This window comes from Magallana gigas, chromosome 9, assembly GCF_963853765.1.
Source record: "Magallana gigas chromosome 9, xbMagGiga1.1, whole genome shotgun sequence".
Classification (NCBI taxonomy): Eukaryota; Metazoa; Mollusca; class Bivalvia; order Ostreida; family Ostreidae; genus Magallana; species Magallana gigas.
In genome coordinates, this window is record NC_088861.1 from 13,690,693 (window position 1) to 13,714,377 (window position 23,685).

The 23,685-nt window shown below is 29.4% G+C and overlaps 1 protein-coding gene across 1 annotated transcript in view; it reads right to left on the reverse strand.

The window, feature by feature from the left end:
* LOC136271946 (uncharacterized) overlaps positions 1–23,685 on the reverse strand; it is a 32,438-nt gene that overhangs the window by 4,997 nt on the left and 3,756 nt on the right. The window contains exons 3-13 of the mRNA XM_066072542.1: positions 23,311–23,451; positions 22,416–22,496; positions 17,148–17,228; positions 12,631–12,708; positions 12,401–12,487; positions 9,106–9,154; positions 8,763–9,023; positions 7,073–7,142; positions 6,761–6,846; positions 6,174–6,226; positions 5,639–5,870 (exon numbers count right to left, since the gene is read on the reverse strand). Of these exons, the coding sequence (XP_065928614.1) occupies positions 5,639–5,870; positions 6,174–6,226; positions 6,761–6,846; positions 7,073–7,142; positions 8,763–9,023; positions 9,106–9,154; positions 12,401–12,487; positions 12,631–12,708; positions 17,148–17,228; positions 22,416–22,496; positions 23,311–23,451 (1,219 nt within the window). The remainder of the gene's footprint in view (positions 1–5,638; positions 5,871–6,173; positions 6,227–6,760; positions 6,847–7,072; positions 7,143–8,762; positions 9,024–9,105; positions 9,155–12,400; positions 12,488–12,630; positions 12,709–17,147; positions 17,229–22,415; positions 22,497–23,310; positions 23,452–23,685) is intronic.

The window sequence follows — 23,685 nt, forward strand, 5'->3', positions numbered from 1 at the left end:
GCACAAATCTTTGAAAATAAAACAATGATTTTAGCTAAACATCTACCTAAATTATTCCTTTACATGATATTATATAGTATTTTGCTTTCTGTATTTATTATAAGATTGAGTTTTCCCATTTTTAGGAAAAAATAAAATTTTAAAATATTTCATTGTAATTGTTGCCATGACAACAGGAAGAGAACATGCATTTAGACACTTATCAATTTTCAAAAATTGCACATCTTTATCACTTTATATGCAAAATCTACAACAACTGCTGGAAAAATGAATTATGTATTTCTGTTAGTGATCATCTGTACTATATATATGCAAAATAAAATCCATAGGCAACTTTGAGGGGGAAAAGTTGTACAAGGTTTAAAAGTATATCAAATTTGCATTTTAAGCTTTTACAAAGGGGTAAAGGTAACATAAAAACAAAGTATTATTAAATTGAATAGATCATATTGTACCTTATTTTTTAAAATATTCCCTGGTTAAAGATGCACAATAAGTCAAATTTTCTATTTTATAAAGTTTTTTTTTAAAATGACATTTTAAAGATCAATCATTTTCATCTAAAATTAGAAAACATGTACACACGGACTTAAGGGCAAATATAAGGTAAAATACTTATTTCATTTATAAATGAGGTATTTTACTCCTCAATGTGGTTGAATCATAAATTTAGTGAAAATCTGCATACAAAACGATCATTTAAAATATTATGTACCAAGAAAAACAAGGGAAGAAGGTCAGGTTTTACCATCTGAGTTCATTTGATTTGACCTTTTTGTACTTAAAGTGCAATTCTCAACATAATGAAATTTGACTTAGATATCCTTGACAAAAATGTGAACAATAACATCATATACCAATATTGTTTTTCATTATATAAGTACTATAATGATGGTCAGAATGAATATATAAAATAAATAAATATATATATATATATATATATATATATATATATATATATATATATATATATATATATATATATATATATATATATAATATATATATAATATATATATTTTGTTTTAGTTGCATCTTTCCTGACCTTTTTGTACTTAAAATTAGCCAACTTTTAATAATAAGTGTGATTTGGAATAAAAGCTTTCTAAATGTTTAGATTTCTTATGATTTCAATGCAGTTTTCTGGATATTGTTGTTTTCCATTTCATAAATAATATATCATATATAAATGTAAAGAAAGAGGGCTTAAAAATGTAAAATTCTTACAAAAATGGCTTAAAATATTCGAGGTTTTTTCTTTGTATTTGAAGCTGTTTACACTAAAAGTCTATCACCTATAAAGCTCTCTGAAGGGCGCGTAATTATTTAAAATGACCTCAGCTTAGAAGAAAGATATGCTCTTCATCTCTATATGTAATACTGAATCTCCAGTCTACTCTAACATGTCGAAGAGATTTCAAGTTGTTCTGATAAAATCAAACACCAATAAGATTATTGTGGGGGTGGTTGGGTGGAAGTCCATCATAATTCATTTTTCAATATGTATATTTAAGAAAAAAACATTGCTGCATGAAAAAGGATGTGCAGAGATGTTATTTAAAAAGTGAAGGTCAGAAAAAGAAATCAAGGAGGTAACTTATTCCTCAGAAGGCGAAATATCCAATTCAGATGTTCATCTGATTATCATGTTATTTTATAGTTGAACACAGTCACCAATAGTTTCTTTCTTTCACTGATATCAGCCCAAATCGTATTTGGATGTAACTATAACAAATAAATGACAATAATTACTTCAGTTAAATTGGTCATATCTGCCCCCTCCCAGCACCCATGCATGCAGGAATTTCACATAAGAAAAATTGTCTCAACAATATATGTATATGCTTACTTTGAGAATTGATCTACTAAGCCACTTTTAAAAAGTGTTCTGTCCATCTCCCTACTCGATCAGTAATTAATCTTTTTGTCATTAAGTTGGGGAAATATTTTTTCTTCAAAATCTAATAATCAATTATTTTACATAAAATTGAATTGGTCTGCAAAAATTCAGAGAAATATTTTGACAGTCAGCTGATATAGATAGTACAGTAGCCTTAATATCAATATGTGAATTGTTGGTTTATATTCTTATGCATGAATTTATTTCCTATTTAGTCTTGGTTTTGTCAATGTGATCAGGGTAGTTCAAATAGCTTGACATAAACCTGTATTACTGCTTTTACTGCAGAACTTGCTGAGTGCTCTATCTAACATGGATTTTATTCTTTATTTAACAATGTAAAGTAAACACAAATAAAACAATCTTATGAATATCAACTTTAATTTTTACCATCATTAATTGTAATAATTTTCACTGAAAATAATTCAACAACTCAAATGATCAAGTGGTAATAAATCATTATCCATCAGCACTGACATATGAACACATCTTATTTTCAAATATCCCTATATATAATTATATATAATTTTGAATTCTATTTGATAAGATTTTCAGTTTTAGTTGAAAGCCAGCTCTTCTTTTCTGTGGAGCAAAGTGGCTAACATAGCTGTTTATCTTCAAGGATGAAAGAAATTCTGCTAAAGAAAATCATCCCATGTCAACTATAGTATTTGTTGGTCTGGGTTTTTTTTTCAAGTGCACTTTCACCCTCTTCTTTTGCAAAATTTAAATATTTCAAGCATTTCTCTGATCTGTCTGGTATGGATATTTTAATTTTTGTGTAGACATGGTAGATTTTAGTGTCCATCCTCATTTAAGTTGATTCATATGGCTTGCATGTGACACATTTTCTGTTTACAACTCACTAAGTTATCTGTAATAAAACAAAGAACCCGTTATAACTAATACACCTTTCCATCCCCTATTTAATTAAACTGTCTTGAAAACTCATACAGTAAAATATTTTACTGTTATAAGTCATTTAATATATGTGTAAAATCTTGACTTTTTCTAGCAATATGGTACAAATAGTTGATTTTATGTGAATACAACATTAATTATCAACATATAGAATAATAAGAAGACTGATCAATTATTCACACAAGATACATTTAAACAGGGATTTGTATACATGTAGCTACCATATAGTCTATACATGTATGTTAATACATTTTTCATTAAAAGTTTGTTATTGTCCTTGATGCACAAACACTATGTACAATAAGCAATCACGTACACATTTTCTTTGTCATGTTTAAACTTTTATTTATAATGTTGTGTGCATTGACATGTTAATCAGAATTTTCACGAAGATCTACAGCATCCACTATTTCTCCCGTTAAAGAAATGTTTGCTAGTAGAAAATAAGAAACCAGTAAAAGTTGTCACTTACCATGATAATGAACTAAATAAACACTTCTATAATCCAGAAACTAAAATCCATAGTCGTCTCACTTCAGCTCCGTAGAAATATTGGATGTAAACAATGTAAACAAAATACCGTTTTTACCTTCTTTCGCAAGAGAGTCATATCAAAGGGAGGTAATTAGAGTAAAAGTTGCACGTTTCCAGGTGTATAAAATCAGTATTTATTTATAAACGGGTGACTTGCCTAAAGATTTTTTAATTGATTCTTCTAGAACAAATGTCATAATATAAATATGTAGTGTTAGTTAACCTTGACATGGTTGTAGAATTTTATAAAAGTGCACTGAATTGACTGGTGTTTGCATGCAAAATCAACAAGATAAAACGGGTATAAATATAAAAGGATGAAGTAAATGTAAATTCTTAATGATGTTTAAATTACAGCAAAGTGTTTTGTAGTATAAAAAATTATTGATAGAGGTTTAAGATGATTTAACATAATATTGTATTTGTATATACACAAATTTTCATGTTAAAATGAAGTACAAATCAGTCAGTTTAAAAGCACGTGGTTTCCATAGTAACAGCACGAATAAAAAAAATTACCCAAATATGTTTAATACAATCTTCATTCTGATTATCTTTATATGTGTTTTTATCATTATTGTTTTTATGTCACTTTCCATATTTTTCACAAAATGCTCGATGCTTGCTGATTTTGACTCTTAAAATGAAAAAGGTCACATTTGATTTGCCTAATATGATATGGAGCTAAATTATGTGTAAGCGTCACAAGAAAAGGGAAAATCTAAGAGATAAGCTAACGGATATCTAGAAAAAATGCTTTTTAATTTTTTTGAAATCAAAAACATCTATAGTGTGTATTATTATAAGTTTTTATACGCTTTTATGGTTAAGATACGGTGTATGTGACAGTAGAAAAAGTTTCAATTAAATAAACGAGTGCTCGACTATCGCTCGACTAAAAGCTCCGATTAATCCACAAAGCCAACCGAGTAAAATTGACATCCCTAGTTATAATGTATGCGTTGATCAGTTCTACGTCTAGCTATATATCAAATAATTCATCCAGTAAATGCAATATGATCTAGGAAACCAAGTATTAAGTAAAACGTTAACGATTAGGAAATGGGCGAAGGAAGCGGAGCGATTAAATTTGCTTACACAATCAATCAACACTGCCTATCATTTGATGAAGAAATCGCAGTTCATTAAAATTGTTTGCAAACCAATCATCATCTAAACATTTATTAATATATACCACACTGTGTATAACAGGACATAGTATTTATAAATGATGATCAATATATTTTGCGCCACATTACAATGATTTATACACTTAATTCACGTTGTTAAACTAATAACACATTGAAAGAGTTTTAGTTTTGTTCTTTTTTGTGAAAACAACTATAATACAGTTAGAGTGCCTATGTGTCGTTACATGTAATCAGTGCATTCCTCTGAAGGTATAGGCATTTGACTCTTTAATAAGTATTATAGAAATACTTAAGGGTCATAAAAGTAAAACCCTTTTGGTTATTTGATATGTTTTACATATCGTTATTATTATGTAAAAGCAATTAAAACAAGAATTAAATGCACAAAAATCCAACACCCAAAAAGAATACTACACGCGTACGATTACCACGAGTTTCTGGGGTGCAACCGGGTGTACCGAAATTGACTGGTTTATCCACATTTACCTATATGACGGGGCCTAGATGTATGTGATCAGGTTGAAAATGGAACGAGCCTAGAGAACCAAGTATTAAAATGTTCGGAAGTGCATGTAAAAAGTAAGCAGAGAGATTCGATCAATTTTTAAGCGAACAAAGCACTCATTATAATCTTACATAAAATCAAAACAAATCTCAATTAAATATTGCATCTTTTTGATAAGGAAGCGCGGAAAATTTGCATTGCTATAGTTTGCAAACAAATCATCATCTAAATATCTATCAGTATCTTCCATATTTTGCATGACTAATGATGATAAACATTTATTGTGTCACATTACAATGCTATTCACATATCTCAGGTTGGAAAATTAATGGACCATTGCAAGAGTTTTACCTTTTGTTTTTGTCATACATGTAAAAACAGTAATACAGTTACATGTATAGTGTACATGTGTTGTTAATCGTTGGATTCCTTTGTAGCTTAAGGCATTTTCACTCTTTTATTATAAAAACACTATTCAATCACAAAAGTGACACCCATTTATTATTTTTTTATTTAAATCTGTTCGGCATATTGTTAATGAAACTAAAATGTTACATAAATACCAGGCGAATGATCTATTTATTTTGAGTATTTTTTTTTTCAAACATGAAGATCATAGATACTTACAACTTATATATTTGACTTCAGCACAAACGTCGACAAATATGTTTCTGTCTTCAGTTGGCAGACAATGGTACTGGAAATTATCCGGTGATGTGCAGTTTTGGGGTATTTGATGACAATTCATTTCATACGCTCTCTTTGTAAAGTCCTCTACCGATTTAGGACATTCTTGTACTATTTTCTTTGTTGAGATTGATGCTAAACATGCCCTATTCAAACCCATAACATGGCAGATCTGACCAAAAGAAATTCTTTTATGCAATTTGAGTTTGCATAAAAACAATTCAATTTGTTTAACAGACTATAGATACTTTCTATAAAAAAATATCATTTTCTTTATTATCTTGAAAGATGACCCTAGAAAAGTTTTGCAGAAATCGAATAACTTTTAACCAAAAATTAATTCACTAGTTTTGTGCACGCTACTATATATATATATATATATATATATATATATATATATATATATATATATATATATATATATATATATATATATTTAAGATAATTAAAAAGCAATTCAGTATTTTGTACTTACAACACACATGCAGAAACAAAGTGCAACTTTCTGCATCGTTGAAAGGCATTTACCTAAAATATTGAGAAACATATTTTGTTTCATCTTTATATTTTTAGACAATAGATGTCAAATTACGCCACGCTCATAAGATTTAGTTCATGTGTCATTGTGTGTTATAACTTTTTTTTTCCAAATTTGAATTTGAGAAATATTCACAGGAAGAAATTGTCAATCGGAGAACTTTTAAAAGGTGATAGTACTGTACACGTAAATAAAAGGTGACCAAACATACTTCTTAAGTTATACGTAGTTGACTAAATGACAGAGTTGATGCTAATTATTTACTATCGTTACATACACGTGTATGAAACATCAAATCACTGCAATTTAAAAGAAAAAAATTCATTCACCAAAGCAGTGATTTATATCAAACTATAATTCATGTTTTTATGTAGGAAGTTATTCTGTTATTCAAATTGTTCAATTATAAATGAAAAAAAAAGTTTATTAAATTTTGGGATTTTCTACTTTGAAGACTGTGAAAACACGACTTCGCAAAACACTCGGCTATAAGGTTTTTAAAAAATATACTGTCCCTGACATACCAAGAGAGCAAATTGCAACAAAACCGTGTAGCAGCATCACATAAGGCTTGGTTGGTTTGATACTTTTGATTGCCTTTTTATGTCTCCTACATAAACAATTTAAAAAGGAAAAAAAATCATTGGTAAAGCAACAAGGAATTTTAAACACAAAGAAATCATTTTCAGTCTTTTCAATATTTGCAATTCTATTTAAGATCTGTATGCAATTATTAAAAACATAACTTAAAAAAAATGCATCTTTACACATAATTTTGATATGAAGTTTTACTTTAAATATATATTGCACACACGTTACAACAATAAATCTTAAACCTCTTAATTGGTGCTTTGGGAAAAGGCTTTTTCCGGCAAGATTTCTCCAATTTTCCATATTCTTCATTTCCTTTGTTAAAAAAAAGGGGAAAAAATGAATCAACGAAAAAATTCAACCTGCAAACTTAATCTTTTACGGTGCATGTTATAATATATGTGACAAAAAAAAAAACAAACTTACCTCTTAATATCACACTCACCATTAAACATTTTATGTTGTAGTTACACATTTACATAAAAGAATCGAAATGCATGAACTTGATTTTAATTCTTAAAAAATCAATTTATAAGTCATTTTTTTTTTTAATTGGAAACTTAAGTTAATCCATGCATCTATCTACTTTTAATTTTTAGTTTAATGTGATATATATATATATATATATATATATATATATATATATATATATATATATATATATATATATATATATATATATATATATTCAAACTTCGTTATCTCGAACTGGATGGGACTTGGGATTGTTTTTAACTATTTGTTCAAGTAGTCGCTTTAGTCTGAAATTTTTCGAGATTCTCATCAATATTTTGTCGATGCGTAAGCTTGTCGGCGAAGTTCAATCTTACGTCCTTAGCAAATTTTTATGGCTTTGCAATTATTATTGTTGTATCACAACTCGAACATTTGCACAGCAGTGTGTCACTTTAAAAAGCAAATTGGCATAAACAATTTGTTTTTTGTTTGTTTTTTTGTATGTTTACTTACAATATGACTTGTTAATTTACCGTCGTAAACAAACATTAACTATTTGATAATTATAATGATTTGTTAAATTAGTTGTTAAACTGTTTGTTAAACTTTTCTTCAGATTAATTTAAATTTTACATAAAATCCGTCACATAGAAAGGAAACTATTTTGGTTGTCTCAAACATTTTCAAAACACCCTTGTATTTGGCTTCGTGAGTAATATAATTCATTGCACCATCACTTTTATATTGAACCGAAATGTTAGAAAATCAATATTAAAAAGGATATCAATTTCGCCACATTATTTCATTTTATGACACTAGAATGGAATCTCATTACATGTAGTATTCAATGAAAATTATTTATATAGTGTGATACTTTTGAGATTTTCAAAAATATCGTGATAACGAGAACGTAAAAAAAATGTAATTATTTTTTTTTCTAAGATCAAATATCTTATCTATAAGGTTTTATTGGCTTCTCATAACCGAAGACATTGTGCAGGTTTATAAATTATCGTGAATTTCTCATATCTATATTAAGAGAAATGTTTAGAATTATTCACATTTTCGTGTTTATATATTCACAAAAAAAACTCAAGAAAAAGCCCATCTATTTTTCCTTATCCAAACTAGTTCTATGTAATTCTAAAGGGAATCATGTCCTCATGCAAACAGCCCCCCCCCCCCCCCCCCAAAAAAAAAAAAAAGGAGAATAAATAATTTGAAATTCGATTGTCAATATACATGTACTAGGTATTTCGTAAAAAAAAAAGTTATACATGTATTTGATTTTCCTGATTCTCGTTGGTACATGTAATTCAGCACACATTTTCAATAAAATTCAGCACTGTAAATGGTAAATGTCAGATCTGTTTTAAAACACAGATACAATTGTACATGTATGTGCACATGTATATCTATCGTACAACTCAAACCAGATCATACCACCCTTTTTTATCTGGAGGAATTGAAAATAAATACCATTTTTGTATTCTTCTAAAACGCCATTGTTATCGATTCTGCTCCCCGTAATTTCAGTCAATTCATTCAAATTGCTAGCCTTTTCTTTTGTGCGCATAGTTCGATTTCTAATCTTTTTAATATCTTCTTCTTGAATGTCTGTCTCCGTATTTATAGATTTCCCTTTCGATTGTTGTTCCTGTTGATATGCCGTAGTTTCTGAACTGGGTAGCTCAAGGAACTTTCCAGAGAGATTTGCGTCTTTTAGCATGTGAACGAAGGCTGCAATTACAAAACTCAAAGCGAAATTTTTCCTTTACATGTACATCAATAATAATAAATCAGGTATATGGAAGATACTTACAAATTTTCCATTCGCATTCTCGTATACACTGTGCATCTATTTCATCAATCTATTAAGAAGAAATGATAAGTACAATTTTAATTTGAATTAAATTTGAATTATCAAATATGAACAATAAGTTTGGTAAAAACAATTAAATGTTTGTGTTGTATTGATGTTGCGAACTCTTTGAAATTTTATAGAAAAGTTCGGCGTTTGTGTGTGATTTTTAAGCGATGTGAAGCAAATTCAAAACACCGCAAACTTTGCTAAAGACTAGAATGGATTAAGGAATCTAAAAAAAAAATTGAATGTAATGTTTATGAAAATACATCAAATCAAAAAAGTGGTTAACATATAAGAAACGAAAAAAGAGACACCAAAGACGATTTGAATGTTTTTATAATAAAAAATATCTCTATTATTCTGACCCCAGTGTTGTATATTAGCGTCCTTTTTCCTGGGGGTGAAGCTACTATAAAGTAGAACTTCTTCCATAGTAGGATATCGACCCCATGTTTTTAGTTCAGATTTTAAAAAAGAGATTTTTTGAAAGCCATTCGATATTTCAAATTTAAATCATTGTCTCGTACATTCTTATATGCAGAGGTACAACATATGTCTTAGATTACAATGTTTTATTGTAACCCCCCCCCCCCACCCCTCCTCTCCCCCCGAAAAATGCTTTAAAATAATCTTTCCTTCTGAGGATAAAAAAAACCTTTTTTTTAGTAGAATTACCCCATATCGTAGGATTTTCCCCCGCGTCTTGAGTTCAGATTTTATAGAAACGATTTATCGGTGACTATGCGTGACAACAGAATTTTATATTTACAGTGAATTGGTCTTTAGGACTGTCTTCTCATTACAATTGATAACCACGGTTTTTTAAACGAACAAACCAACTTAATGTCATTTCAATCGCTACTGAATTGTTTACATTGCATAACTTTGTATTTCTTCTATGATCTGCCTAAAGGGCATATCATACTGATTTTTGTTAATTTTAATTATGAAAATATAACATTGAATTCGTTGTTTTTACATCATCAGTAGTACTCCTTATTCTCTGTTCTAAATCTTACAATGTATGGGAGCCATAAAAAATGTTTTTAATCTCTCAATTGCACCCATTATCTAGATATTCATTTCGATTCTAAGTAAAAATCAAAGATTTGTATAAGGGTCTTGATAGGCATAGTCACAAATTTGGTTGTTAGGAGTGACGGTTGTCATGGTAACCGAGGCTTAAAATTAACTTTTGTTTAATTGTCAATTTTAATTTGATTAAAAAAAATCATGGAGAAACCAATACTTTTAATCATTACCATGGAAACCGTTAACAATTTTGAAATGAGGTTTATGATTTTTTTTTATAGAAATGAAAATGAAAAACCATTAAATTTTTAAATTCCTATTAATGTTCATGCAATATACATTTTATAAATAAAAATTGACACCCGTTGCTATGGTAAAAAGAAAAGGAAATGGGCCGATCAGAGAAATTTAAGGGGAGTTAGATATGCTGTAATTTATAATTTTATATTTTTTTTACAGTTGTTTTTGTTGAAACTTGTAAAAATATTTCTTATTTCTTATTATATTACACAAAAAGCTTTGTTATGCAGCACAAAACTGTTGTTGCTATGAATAATAAAGTTGCATAGAAAATAACACAGAAATTCTTACTTTTGAAACGGTCATAATAACGGTATTTTTTTTTTTTATAAAAAATTTCAGATCTTTCTCAAGTTGCTTTTAAGTTCAAGACATTAGATTTTTTCTCACCAATGGATATCCAATATTCATTGAAGTGAATAACATGTAAACCATTTTAAAAATGCCTAAAAATTTGCCTTTATATAAGGCTTGTTACCATAGCAACGATTCTTGATCTAAATTTTTATAAAATTCCTAATTTCACAATTATAAAAATATGTACAAGAAAATTCAAGATTTGCATTCTTAGTTCAAATTAAATGTAGAAATCATACATGTATTTCAAATTTCTGTTTAGTTAATATGGAAACACTTTTAAAATATCCACTTCTCAATCAATATTTTTCTTTCTCTTGAAAAAAAACCCAATTATTTATAATTTTTGGGTGTTTTTTTTTAGATTCCCATATTGTTGCCAAACACCCACAATATTTTTGTTTTACATCTTTACCCTCTGTTTTCATGGCAACGAGATCCATAGAAACAAATTAATTAGACAAAAAGGGTAGTCTGAACTATATAGAAGGCTTTCTGTGGGGTCAATCTGGTTATAAAAAGAGGGAAATACTACTATATGAGAGGAAAGTGTACTATCCAACACATGAACTAGTAGTATTAAAACATCAGAGCATGGATGTAGTGTTAAAATGCAAAGACATGTTAGTACTTATGTACAGTCAGTTCATGCATATCTTTTACACAATACACTGTAACAAAGCATAGGATTTATTCCCCATACCAAAACATTGCATTGCATACCACACAGTGTAGCATAAAGTCTCATAGCATATCATAAGTTTTCATTCGTCACAGCATACCATACATGTGCATAGCGTACAAGATACTTTGAACTCGGTTTTTACTGACTTTCTTAAAGGAATAAATGATCACACTGCAGAAAAGTGGTAATTTTTGTTGTTTTTGTTACATATTTTACTTCAAAATACTTAAACCTATTCTGTGTGTGAAGGCTTTTTGTTCAAAACTTAAAATAAAGCATAACACACCATATAAATAAAATAATGAATTATGATCATTTAGACTTTCATTTCAGTTTTTCATAGTGTAGCATGCAAATTTCGAAACATTGCATCTAAAATTCCATAGCATCATATCAACAAAAATTTATACCAGTGTATAGCATATAATTGGAAAAGATATGTATAAAATGATTCTATGTGCTTCCACTTTACACTTACAGAGTATTTACAGAAAAGTTTTTTTTTGTTACCAACGTGCATATAAATGACATCGGAGCTGGGGAAAAATATAAATCACCTATTAGAATATGCGAAAATGCAAAATCAATAATTTTATATAATACTTGTGATGCCTAGTCCAAAGCTTCTAGAAGACCCGGTTTATTATTAAAAGACAAAACAAAGGTATTCGATAAGAACATGTGCATGTACTTTGCTTCATTTGAAATACTTTTTTCGGCATTTTTTTTATAATGTTACAAATGTTAACAAATAAATCTGAACATTTCCGTGATAAACATAGTGACTTCAATTCATGTATGAAAAATTAAAGAGGCGTTTAACACTTTTTTGCAATAATCTACTATTTATCATTAAAAAAAAAGTTTTTGTCAAACCAGATATGAAAGTCCTTGAATCGCCTTGAGGGTTTCTTCTTCCTGTATCCTTATCCTCAATATTGTTTTCAGATATTCTGTACGAATCTATACAAATATATGATTTTAGTCTTTACAATTTAGAAAATACAATCATACCGACTATGTGTAGGAACATGAAATTACCTTCCATTACATTACCTTAAATGAAAAAATATATAATCTATGATTAGAAAAAAGGCAATACATACAACCATGTCTTTATCCTTTGGAAATATTTCGTCATTTATATTTCTCCTCCCTGGTGTTTTCAGAATATTCTCCATCAACTTTATCAAAACATATTTGTCAAATTTTTAAAGGAATACACGCACTCAAACCAATATGTTTTTGTATTAATGAAAGAAATTATGAGCAAGCTTACATACCCCTCTCTCATAAATTCTTTGCAAATAATGCACGTTATACATAGCAGGGAATGCATTAACATACGAAATAACAATACATGTATTATTAAGACAAAACTACTGTTAAAGAAGTTACATCATATTTCCGGAAAATATTGTGCCCTTCCTAATTATTAATAAAGTATCCTCAAATTCCGTCCAGCGGTTTAAGATGATACGGAATTGCCCTGACTGTTCATCAATAGATAGATAACAATAAAAGGCCAAGAGTAATCGTTTAAAAAAGCAAGAAACCCCGGGAAAATAATGAAATCGACATAATCTTTGCAGTATGCACCTCGACACAGTGTGTCCCTGTTTCTTACAAAGCGTAAGATATACAATCCAACTCTCAAAATTAGTTGGTTTATCGTAATTATATTTTTCAATTGATTTAAAGTACATGTATAAATGCATAAATGACGAAAAAAAAATAAAAATGTGTCATCTTTCATTTTATCTAGATAATGTGCCAGATACACATGTGCCCCCGCATCTAAAAAAAAAGTCAAGACTAAATTTAGTAAAAGATATATTTAAATAAATCAATGCAAACAAGAATCACATCACAACTAACATAGTTTATCTTGACTTTAAAGTAGCATCGATTTTATGCAAACTCCATGCTTAGAATAAACATTTTATATGTCTTCCGGAGTAACAAAAAAACATTTTTATTGAAAGTTAAAAAATTAAAAATATCATTTTCTACATTTATTCACCTATCTAGAAAAATGAAATGGTTAAGTAAGATTTTTTTCTTTTAGTAATCAAAATGGATTATGAAAGGAAACCAAAAAACACAAAAACACAGGTCACCATTAATTTTACTGAGTTAGGATGTCAAATAAACACCCGTCCCCAAAATGTGAAAAACTATTTTATGGTTACTTTCCTCATAACTGATTAATATAAAAAAAATCAATATGACAAAATGAATAGATGAAAACAAATCAAATGAAGATGGTTATGGTACGTAGTACCCATGAAAACAATATTTTGAAATATTTTCTAAAATAGACAAAGTAATGGCTAAATATTATGTAAAAGTTAATTTCAATCCATTATCTAATAAAATAATATATATCATACATGTCAATCACTCATAGCATAAACAATTAAGGTACAGATGATTTTGATTATTTCAAAAGCTACATTTGAATTTAATTCGCGTGATTTTTGTGCAATTTAGCCTTCTATCATTGCAAAATGTGCAACTTGTGTTTCTTTCATAGAAAATACCTCACATTTGGTCTCAACTACATGTATCCCTAATGTTTAGACTTTTTACCCAATACATTTCAATGTCATATCAAAAGGTCAAAGGTTAAATATTATGACGTTAATTGGGATTTTTATTGATTTTTACCTCCGTCAAATATACTTAAACCTCAATTTATCGAAAACCAATGGTTAAACGAGCGCTAGTTTTACAATATATTACATCAGAAGTTACCTTAAATTGCCAGTAATAATTCATTTCAGTGTCTTTTTAGTAACAAAAAGATCTGCTGTATAAAAGGCAGCACATATATTTGTAATATCTTGAATGGTAACTTATTGGCATAGCAAATCATAACGATCACCATTTTATTTTACTCTACACTCAATAGAAGCTCAGATGGTAGGTTTGGGGTGATGTACGCAAAAATTTGCAGGTCGGGTTTTTTTCATATTTGAAATATTTATGGATTACATTCAAAAGAACAAATTATTAAATTTTCAGAAAAATTAAAGGAGATAATACAATTAGCTTATCTGTTTTATACAACCTTAAACATATATTTAAAGCCATATAGACATTTAGAGAGCCACATATGTAGTTAACTCCAGATAATTTCTGTAATATTTCTGATTCAGCAAAAATCAGCTCATAGTCTGATGAGTTTCGAATCTTTGTTCTAAGACAATATATTTTAAGATCAAATATCATATTAAACATATGAATCTACAAACTATATACAATTTCAGCCTAAAATTAACATCTTCCTTTTACTGTAATTCTTTGTTTTATTTATACAGATAAGATTTTAAGTTTTTTTATCATTTTCAGTTTAATTTATGTGCCCACAGTTTAAACATACGAGATCATAAAATACTATTTTTCTCCATTTCAGCGAAAACGACTCGTTCTCAAGCAGCTTTTCTGTAAGAAAACATTGAGCGATTGCTTGAACAAACAAAATATTTTGACCAAAGATGGCCTTCTCTAGTACTTATAAGTGACAAAAAGTTCGTCCTTGTTCAATGATCTTTATTTCCAATTCAAAATAAGAAAAGAAAAATGTAAATTGTTGACTGATTTTGGTCAGTTCATAAAAAAAGTGTCACTTCTGACGTCAGATACTGCCAGTGAGTGCATATTAATCAAATAAATAGGTGATACATGTAGACATATTTTACGTCAACTCTTCTAAAAAGTAACACAACAAATTAATGTACCTAAAACACTTTAAAGGGGCATAGTCACGATTTTGGCTAAATTCTGTTTTTATTATAAACAATGCTTTAGGAATGCATTTCTAATAATAAAATGAAATTTGAGAGTCAGTCGTAGAGCTATAAGCAAGATACACTGCTCACAATTCTTTGACATGTAAACAAGGCTCGTGTCCTTTTATTGTTTACATCTGTTCAATATACCAGTAAAAAATTTATTCAAGCTGCTCTGTTTTTATTCTTGTTCACTTTAGGCATAAATCAAAAGTTTCTAATTTTTAATCAATTCATTTTAAGTCAAAAACTCGAATTTTCGTAAGCTCTGTAACTCGCATATAACTGAACGAATGACACTCAAACGGTTTTTTTTAAACCAAAGTCGTAACCACGCCTCTTTAGAAAAATGGCGAATTATGGGGGCCAAACTTGACGACTAACACAAACATTGTAAACAGTTCTTTACATTTAAAATTAGTTATAGTTTTGTGATTTACAAAATTGGAAAATCAAGAAGCATGGGTAGGTGAAGACTGATATTCTGTTTTAAGCATCATTTACATGTTATTCAAAATGAAATATATTGACAAAAGCTATCATTCACAGTAGTCCAACTTTTCTCGTAACTATTATTTGCAGAATTATATAGTCTAGATTGCGTTAAACCAGGTAATTTAGTTAGTGATTTAAAAAAAGATCCCATGTAATAGGGGACTGTGGTTTTAAGTAAACAATGGTGACATTACTCTCACCACACAATACAGAAAATCGAACAACATCAGATGACTTAGCTGAGTTATTATTTTAGATCTTTGGAGTTTATTCAGTAACATATTCATTATACCAAAGTGTTCATATCAGATCTGCTCTTCAGTTAAAATTCGTCCAAATATTTTTTTTTTATTACCCACACAATCTGAAAAATCAGAAGGGTGTGTGCAATTAATACAGGGTCGATTATCTACAAATGTATCTAATTTCAGTCCGTCTGCTTTTTAAATAACCCGTTTCTTCAGGTATTTATCATTTAGCCCAACTCGCAGGGAATGATTTGAAATGATGGTCCGAATAACTTGGGAACTTTATGTCTAAAATGAGATATAAAGTCAGCATGAATGTTTTTAAAGACAACAAACAATGATGAATTTGTATAAAGACAGGTTATAATGTATAAAGATCAATAAATAGATATGAATAATCAAAAACAATCCAATAAAAACAAATATCCCATGTGTTCCAGTGCGTGCAAATCGGTCTAATAATATTATAAACTAAACAAAACACATTGGTACAGGTTTTTAATGAATGTGTTTTCATTGCTTGACGTGTAGTAGTTTAAGGGTTTTTCATATACATGTACCATCTAGTAGCTGAAATATTTGAAAAATAGACAGTACGTGAGGAAACACAAAAATATTATAATGACTTACCAATTACCAAAGATTTAGGTCACATGCAGGGGCAAAAACATCTGGCATCGACTTTGTATCGTCACAGTAATGTCCTGTTGTTGGCTATCGCCTTACATTTCATATACTTATCAACTTAGGAGTCAGGACGTTGGTTTTCCTTTTTTTTTTTTAAATATTCCCTTTATGTCTCGAACCGAGTGTTTCTATATTGAACAGGTTCAATTTCGTGCAATGTAAAATTAAAACTGATAGCGACAAATTCCGGATTCTGGTTTCATACGTCGAGTAGGGACCCTCTTTAAGTTTAAAATAATTTGTTTTGTGATATTAGACAAAAAAAGGACAGGGGAACGGACGCAGTGCAGTTCAAAATATTTAAATGGATATAACTCCTTGACTTTTTTAGCTTATCACTTATAATTACAAATAGTGCGTTGACATTTTTAATTAAAGCAAAATCAGAATTTCACTTACCTTTTCTTTTAGCATCTCTTTGATGTTTTGTCCATTCGAATCCAAAACTTTTGCATTTATTTGATTGAACATTTCATATATCTGCATCAAAAAATTGAAGTGAACGATGTAAACACAAATCAAATTGAACCAATTCATCAGTATATCAAACATTTTTAGAGGTTCAAAATTGATAATAAACAATAAATGGATACTTAATCTATACGAAGCATTCAGGAAGGGTGTACAGCGACGTAACAAAATTTATACAGCATGTCCCTTACGTCATTTTTACGCGGCAAATTTTCTCATCTCTACAGACTGTCTTAAATCAAACAATATGAAAATACACCTGATCAATAAAATATTGTTTCATTGATTTTTACTTTTGATGCAATTACCACATTTTTTAAAATATGTGATATATATTTCTTACATAGGAATATTGATTAATGGATTTTCAAAATCGCAGTTATGAGATTATCTCTAAATGATTATATGTAATTGTTGTAATTGATTTCTTCAGGCGAAGTTTTAAAACTCAAAATTCAATTTTTAATGTTAATGTCTATTAACTGTAATAATTATTGCCAATCAAGGCAATCTAAATCATTAACTATAAATGTAGAATTTCCAAAGTGTTTTGCAATGACTAACCAAATACGTTGATCATGAGTTCTATATTCTAACGTCTATGTTTCCAGTGTTATTAGTGTTCCCAGTCCTGCATTTGTCACACATCCCCAAAACATGACACTTAATATTATATCCTCATATATACAACCGGTTCATTTCTGTCTGAGTTTCATAAGAAACATTACTTTTCTTCAATTGATTTTCAAATGCTTGCATCACTGAATATGACACCATAGGTCAACATAGATTATAGTCTGTCGCAAATTATTACTTCCATCACTTAAGACGAATATTGATAAACATTCATATACCTATGAATGATATACAATTGAAATCGATAAAAGGGAAAATACTCAAAACATCTATATTGACACGTTTTCAGTTTTCACGAATTTGAATCTCGTATTTCGAATCTTGAATTTTGAATCTCAAATTTCGTACAAAGGTGATTATGATTATCGAAATAAAGGGGAAAATGGTGAAAGCAACAACTCGAGACATATCATAAAGCATGAACAATATTGTGTATTCATTAAATATCGTCATCAAATCCAAAGCAATTGTTATTTCATATATTTTTTTAAAAAGGTTATCGACCCCTTTTCTGTTTGAGTCTAAGGACAATTTCAAAATTACTCATATTCACCCGCCTGGTAATCGATTACATGAATAACCAACGATTATATATAGAAAACATTTTACACAAAAGATGGTAACTAAAGATGATTGTTAAAGAAAACAACACGGTACAAGGATTTAGTTTTTAATTAATTACAACACTCACAAACGAGGGCAATTAAAATTTGTTGACACGGTTACTCTCTGCATGTAACCTTGCGGAGGTCAAATAAAAAACAAATGACAACTACAGTAGATTTTATTACCATTTTAGAATCTGCATTCATTGCATGCTCATACCGTTTTGTCAATTTAAGGAAAATTTCCATTAGTTTCATATTTGAATGTTTTAATATTACTAGTTTAAAATTCAGAGGAGATATCTTTGTTAATTAATTATTCTGCGATGTATTACTTTAAGAAATGATTGCAAAAAAGGACTGCCAAACAGGACGTTGGGCGACATCAATGGTTTGCCGTAACAGGTATGAACATTGATTTAATACGAACAATATCCTTAATCAGTGCAATCAGCTATGAAAGAATATGCATATGAAAAAAAAGGAATCTTAAGAATTAATGAAATGAAAATCCTCGAAAGCTTTAATTCAAAAGTAAAGAGATTTAGAACGATCAATGTCAAAAGATATCAAAAGTACATATATTTACATTTACTTGCAAATTTCAATTTCAATGCAAACACGGAAGAAAAATGTGATGTTCAAGCTTTTTTAAAGATGACGATAATTATAAAATTATTTGAAATGGAACAATTTTTCATCACATGTTTATCTCAATATGCGATGGATATCACTTGTGTAATACATTTTTGATATTACACTGTGAATTCTTACTCCAGATGACGTCATAATAAAATATCATGTTTTAGGCGCTTGATTGACGTAGAATGAAAAAAAGTACAAAAATAATTGAGTTGAAAAGTGGAGTTTTAAATGTGAAGCATTTTAAATGCTGTTTTAGTTAAGGAATGAATTCAATATTTATTTGTTTTATACGATATAAAATGGTGTGGAACGGTTTACGCTTTATAAACCGCTTTATAAAAAAGCGTAAACTGTTTAAAACCATTTTAATTCGTATAAAACTAATAGTGAATTCATTGCTTATAATTTAATTTGTTTTACTCTTCTTGTATAAAAGATAAAAAAAACGGCTATTTGACTTTTAAAATAACGTAAACTTATACAAAATTCATACGTAACGTCAGGCGTATTGATCTGTTTTTGACGTTATTCTTACTATGACGTAAGCAACTTTCTTTATACGATATGAAATAAATTTTTAGCCAATCAGAAAGCGCGTTACAACCAGAATCAAATTATATAAAAGTATGTCTGAAATTGAAACGTTTTTGTTATCTTCAAGAAATTTTTTTAATGCGCACGGTTGTTGACGTCTATGCAGTTAATATGCTGTGTTTCTCCCACGCAAAGGTCCGCCAATAGAAATCATACAACTCGTTGGATAAAAATCATAAACCATGGCAAATCATGAAAGATCCTATACAAATTAAATTGAGACAAAAATAAAATTCAACTATTGTTTCTACTCTAACCTGAATGAATACATTTGATTTCCAATTATTATTCATCATTATGTTAAAAAAAAAGATGACGTGCAACCTTTTTTTCTTCATTTTATTCGTTGATTGGTGTAACACAATAATAAAAATGGATCGCTAACTTTTATGAACTTTAAATTTCAATGAACACGTCAGAGACCAATAGTCTTATCTAACCCCGATTAGGACTAAGGTCTAACACGTATGGTCCAATGGTTTGGGTGCAATCGCCAAAAGCCATTGTTGTGACACCCCAAAGTCCGATGGTCTACGCGAATATGCCAAAGTGCAATTGTTTTTCCTAACAAGGCCGTTGTTTCTTAACATAAGCATTCGTAAAATACACATTTACCATCTTCAATGGTTCGTAAAAATGTTTCAGTGCAAACTCAAAGCGTAAATAAATCGAGGGGAGGGAAGTAATAGGCATGTTAGGATCAACTTCTCGACTAAAATCTCTTTCGGATTAAAAGCCAAGATTTATTTATTATCGACTATGTTGCAGCATTTGTAATGACGTACATCTAGATGTAACCAATGTCGGGATTGTGCAACTGGCTGCACTTTTATCTTTGATTGCTTTTTGATCCATAATCAGATTTACAGATAGTTTAATAATTGATGAGTCGGTTTTTTATAAGAAATATAATAATAAGAAAAATGGACTTTGAATATGAATTATTTAATGACTTTTTTTTAGATAAATATAGGAAAACATATATTACCATGACTCTGTATTCTTCTTTCAAGTTTTTTTTCCAGGCACACTGCTGCAGCTACCCTATGAGATGTACTCTCTGCACTAGAGTCGAGATTGTTCTAAATATTTTTTGTTGACACCAGGTGATTGAAATTTTGATTTATCTTGGTACCTTCCAGCAATGAAAAGTAATTTTGGGTAAATAACTTCAAAACACTCTTGCAATTGACAAACTCATGATTTTGAATATAATTTTCCCTTTGACAGGTACTTTGAGTTTATTTTTCACATGAGCATTAAGGCTATGAAAAAACCTGAAACTCACACTGATTATGGTCAAAAAGGAGTGATGCAGAATAGCGGAAAGATTTTGCTTCAGTCAAATCGGATATTCCCATTTGTTGGCAGTGCTAAAATGCATAGGTAATACACTTCTTTATATGACTGATATTTGTTGTACTTATTCGTTCTTTAAATTTATTCGCTACACTTATCCATCGTGTGATATCCTTATTATCAGCTATAGTAAATCTAAGAAAGTAACAACGTGTTGTCATTTTACCAGTTTCTAACAAAAACATACCGTTTTCTCTCCATTCGCATCTCACGAATTCCTAGAGTATGTGGTTTGCGCATGTGCAATGATATAACTACGCCACAGATCGAGGATGTGTGCCTGAATTACATTTTATTTTGTTTTTATTGGATGTTTCTAACTAGTGCAGTGGTTGTCATATTTTATTTTCGAAACGTATTTCTATAATGATCTTTTTGTCTAATGTAACGTGTTCGCATGAATGAAATTATAACTGAAATAGTATGATCGGCCTTACATAGGGAATGCGTAGCGCTAACCATAACAATAGAAATAGAAAATTTATAAGGCAATAGTCGAAGATAAAGGGAAAATAATGCGTGTTAATTAATTCAATGCAGCTTGGACGATTTTCATTTATAACCTAATCTTTGCCAACCGTAGAAAACGGAACTCTGATAGCAAAAACGGTCAAAACTTGCCACTTACATGTATATCTCATATTGAAAAGACATTACGTTCATCGAACCATCGTATTTTCTGATAATGATGGTATAAAAGCAGACCATCGGATTTCGACGAAGTCGATAATACTTTTCTGTGCCGAGTCATTGAACTTATCAATAACCATTGGATAAAAAGTGTCGATCATATCGGCAACAAACAATCGGACTTTGGCGCTGATTATCAAACCTTTGCACGACCATCGGACTTTGCCGTGACCATCGGATTTTGGATTTTAAATGGATATAGAATAGCTATTGATTTGCGATAGTATATACTTTTTAACTAACAAAGTGTCACGAGACCTGACAAGGGATAGCATATCATTCAACGAGATGGATGAAAATCATATACAAATGCAAACCATCAGATATTGTTTTTCTGCATGTTTAACCCCTTCTTCTCGGTAATATATCTTTTATGTATTATAAGTGTAAGCTACACTTCATGATAACAATGAGATGATAAAATATTACCCAATAAAAGAGTTGCAAACATTATTACTTTCTAACATTCTTTTATCAAATAACAAAAGATATTTCGAGTCAAACTCGAAGATTATTTTGGACGCTAAATATTAATCTTGATATGAATTTAAGCAACATTTTCGACATTTACATTACATTTATTTGATATTGAATATTCCTTAACTCTTATTATATAAATGATTTTAGAACAGAACACCAAAAAATGGTTGAAAAAAGGAATTCAAACCTCTGCGATCAAACGTAAATTGGGTTTTCCATCTCCATTTATGTTTTCATTCGTTGGGATTTTGGACAACATTTCATCCCTCTACAATAAAACCATTTTTTATTTACGTGAACCTTTAAGAACTTCATTATGATTAAAAGCATCACTTAATTAAATACTGAGTGGCTGTTAATTGAATAAAAAATGCTAATGATGTTCTAATATGTACGTTCTATTACCCTTACGGTACATGTAGTGCTTTTTAACAATTATTCTTATTATAAGTTGTATCTTGACAAGTAGTTTTGGTAAGGAATCTTTGTTTTCTATAAATTTAAAATAGTTGTTTTTATCCTAAATGTGTAAACAATTTTACCTTTGTAAAATATATATTTTTTCTAGAAAGCATGACGTTGAAATGCTATACACGCTTTAAAAAACTTAATTGTTGTGTTACTAATAAAGTTGCGTTTCATTTTTGTCTTGTTTTGTTCGTACTTGTACATAGGTCAAATTTTTGTTTTTAAAATAATAATACACTGTTTTCTTCTCCTCTTCTCACAATATTCTTACTAGAAAGGAGTTGGCCTCCACTTATTTTTATAAATCAGTCTGTCGGCGGCACTTGATATACCAGTATTCAGAAGAATGCATTACTGTTATGACAGGAGCTATTTTCTATATTGATTAAAGTTTTCGATCTTAGAAACTCAATTAAATTCAGCATTGCTAATGTAAATATTTATGTTACTTCTAAAAGCAAATAACAAAACATCAAATGCGTGTTCCGCATTTTTATTGTATTTGGTGTAAACTATATCGTGTATAACTTTATATCAAGTCCGCAGAATAGACGATGCAGAACGATAATAAAATATAAAAATTAAAAACTGCTGTTTTAGGAATCAAACATTACCTCAATGTTGTCGGAAAATGAAAATAATGTGGGGCAGATGGTGTAAAGCACATCCATTTTTCTGATCCAGTCACAACAGTTAAAGGTATAAGCGTGTCCAGTAGAATTGAATGACAACCTTTGCATGATACCATTGTGTACCTACATAATAATGTAATAAATTCATTCAGGGGCAATAACTACTAGATGGGGCCTCAGATTTATCGATATAAAAAGATTGAAGAATTCTCCAATTGTACTATAGGCATTGGTAAAATTTCCATGACTTTATATCTTATTGTTTTATAGGAGTAGCGATAACAGGCATTTCATACACAAGGGGCAATAACTTTGTAAATATTCAAAGGTATGAGCCAAAGGGCTATATTTCAAAAT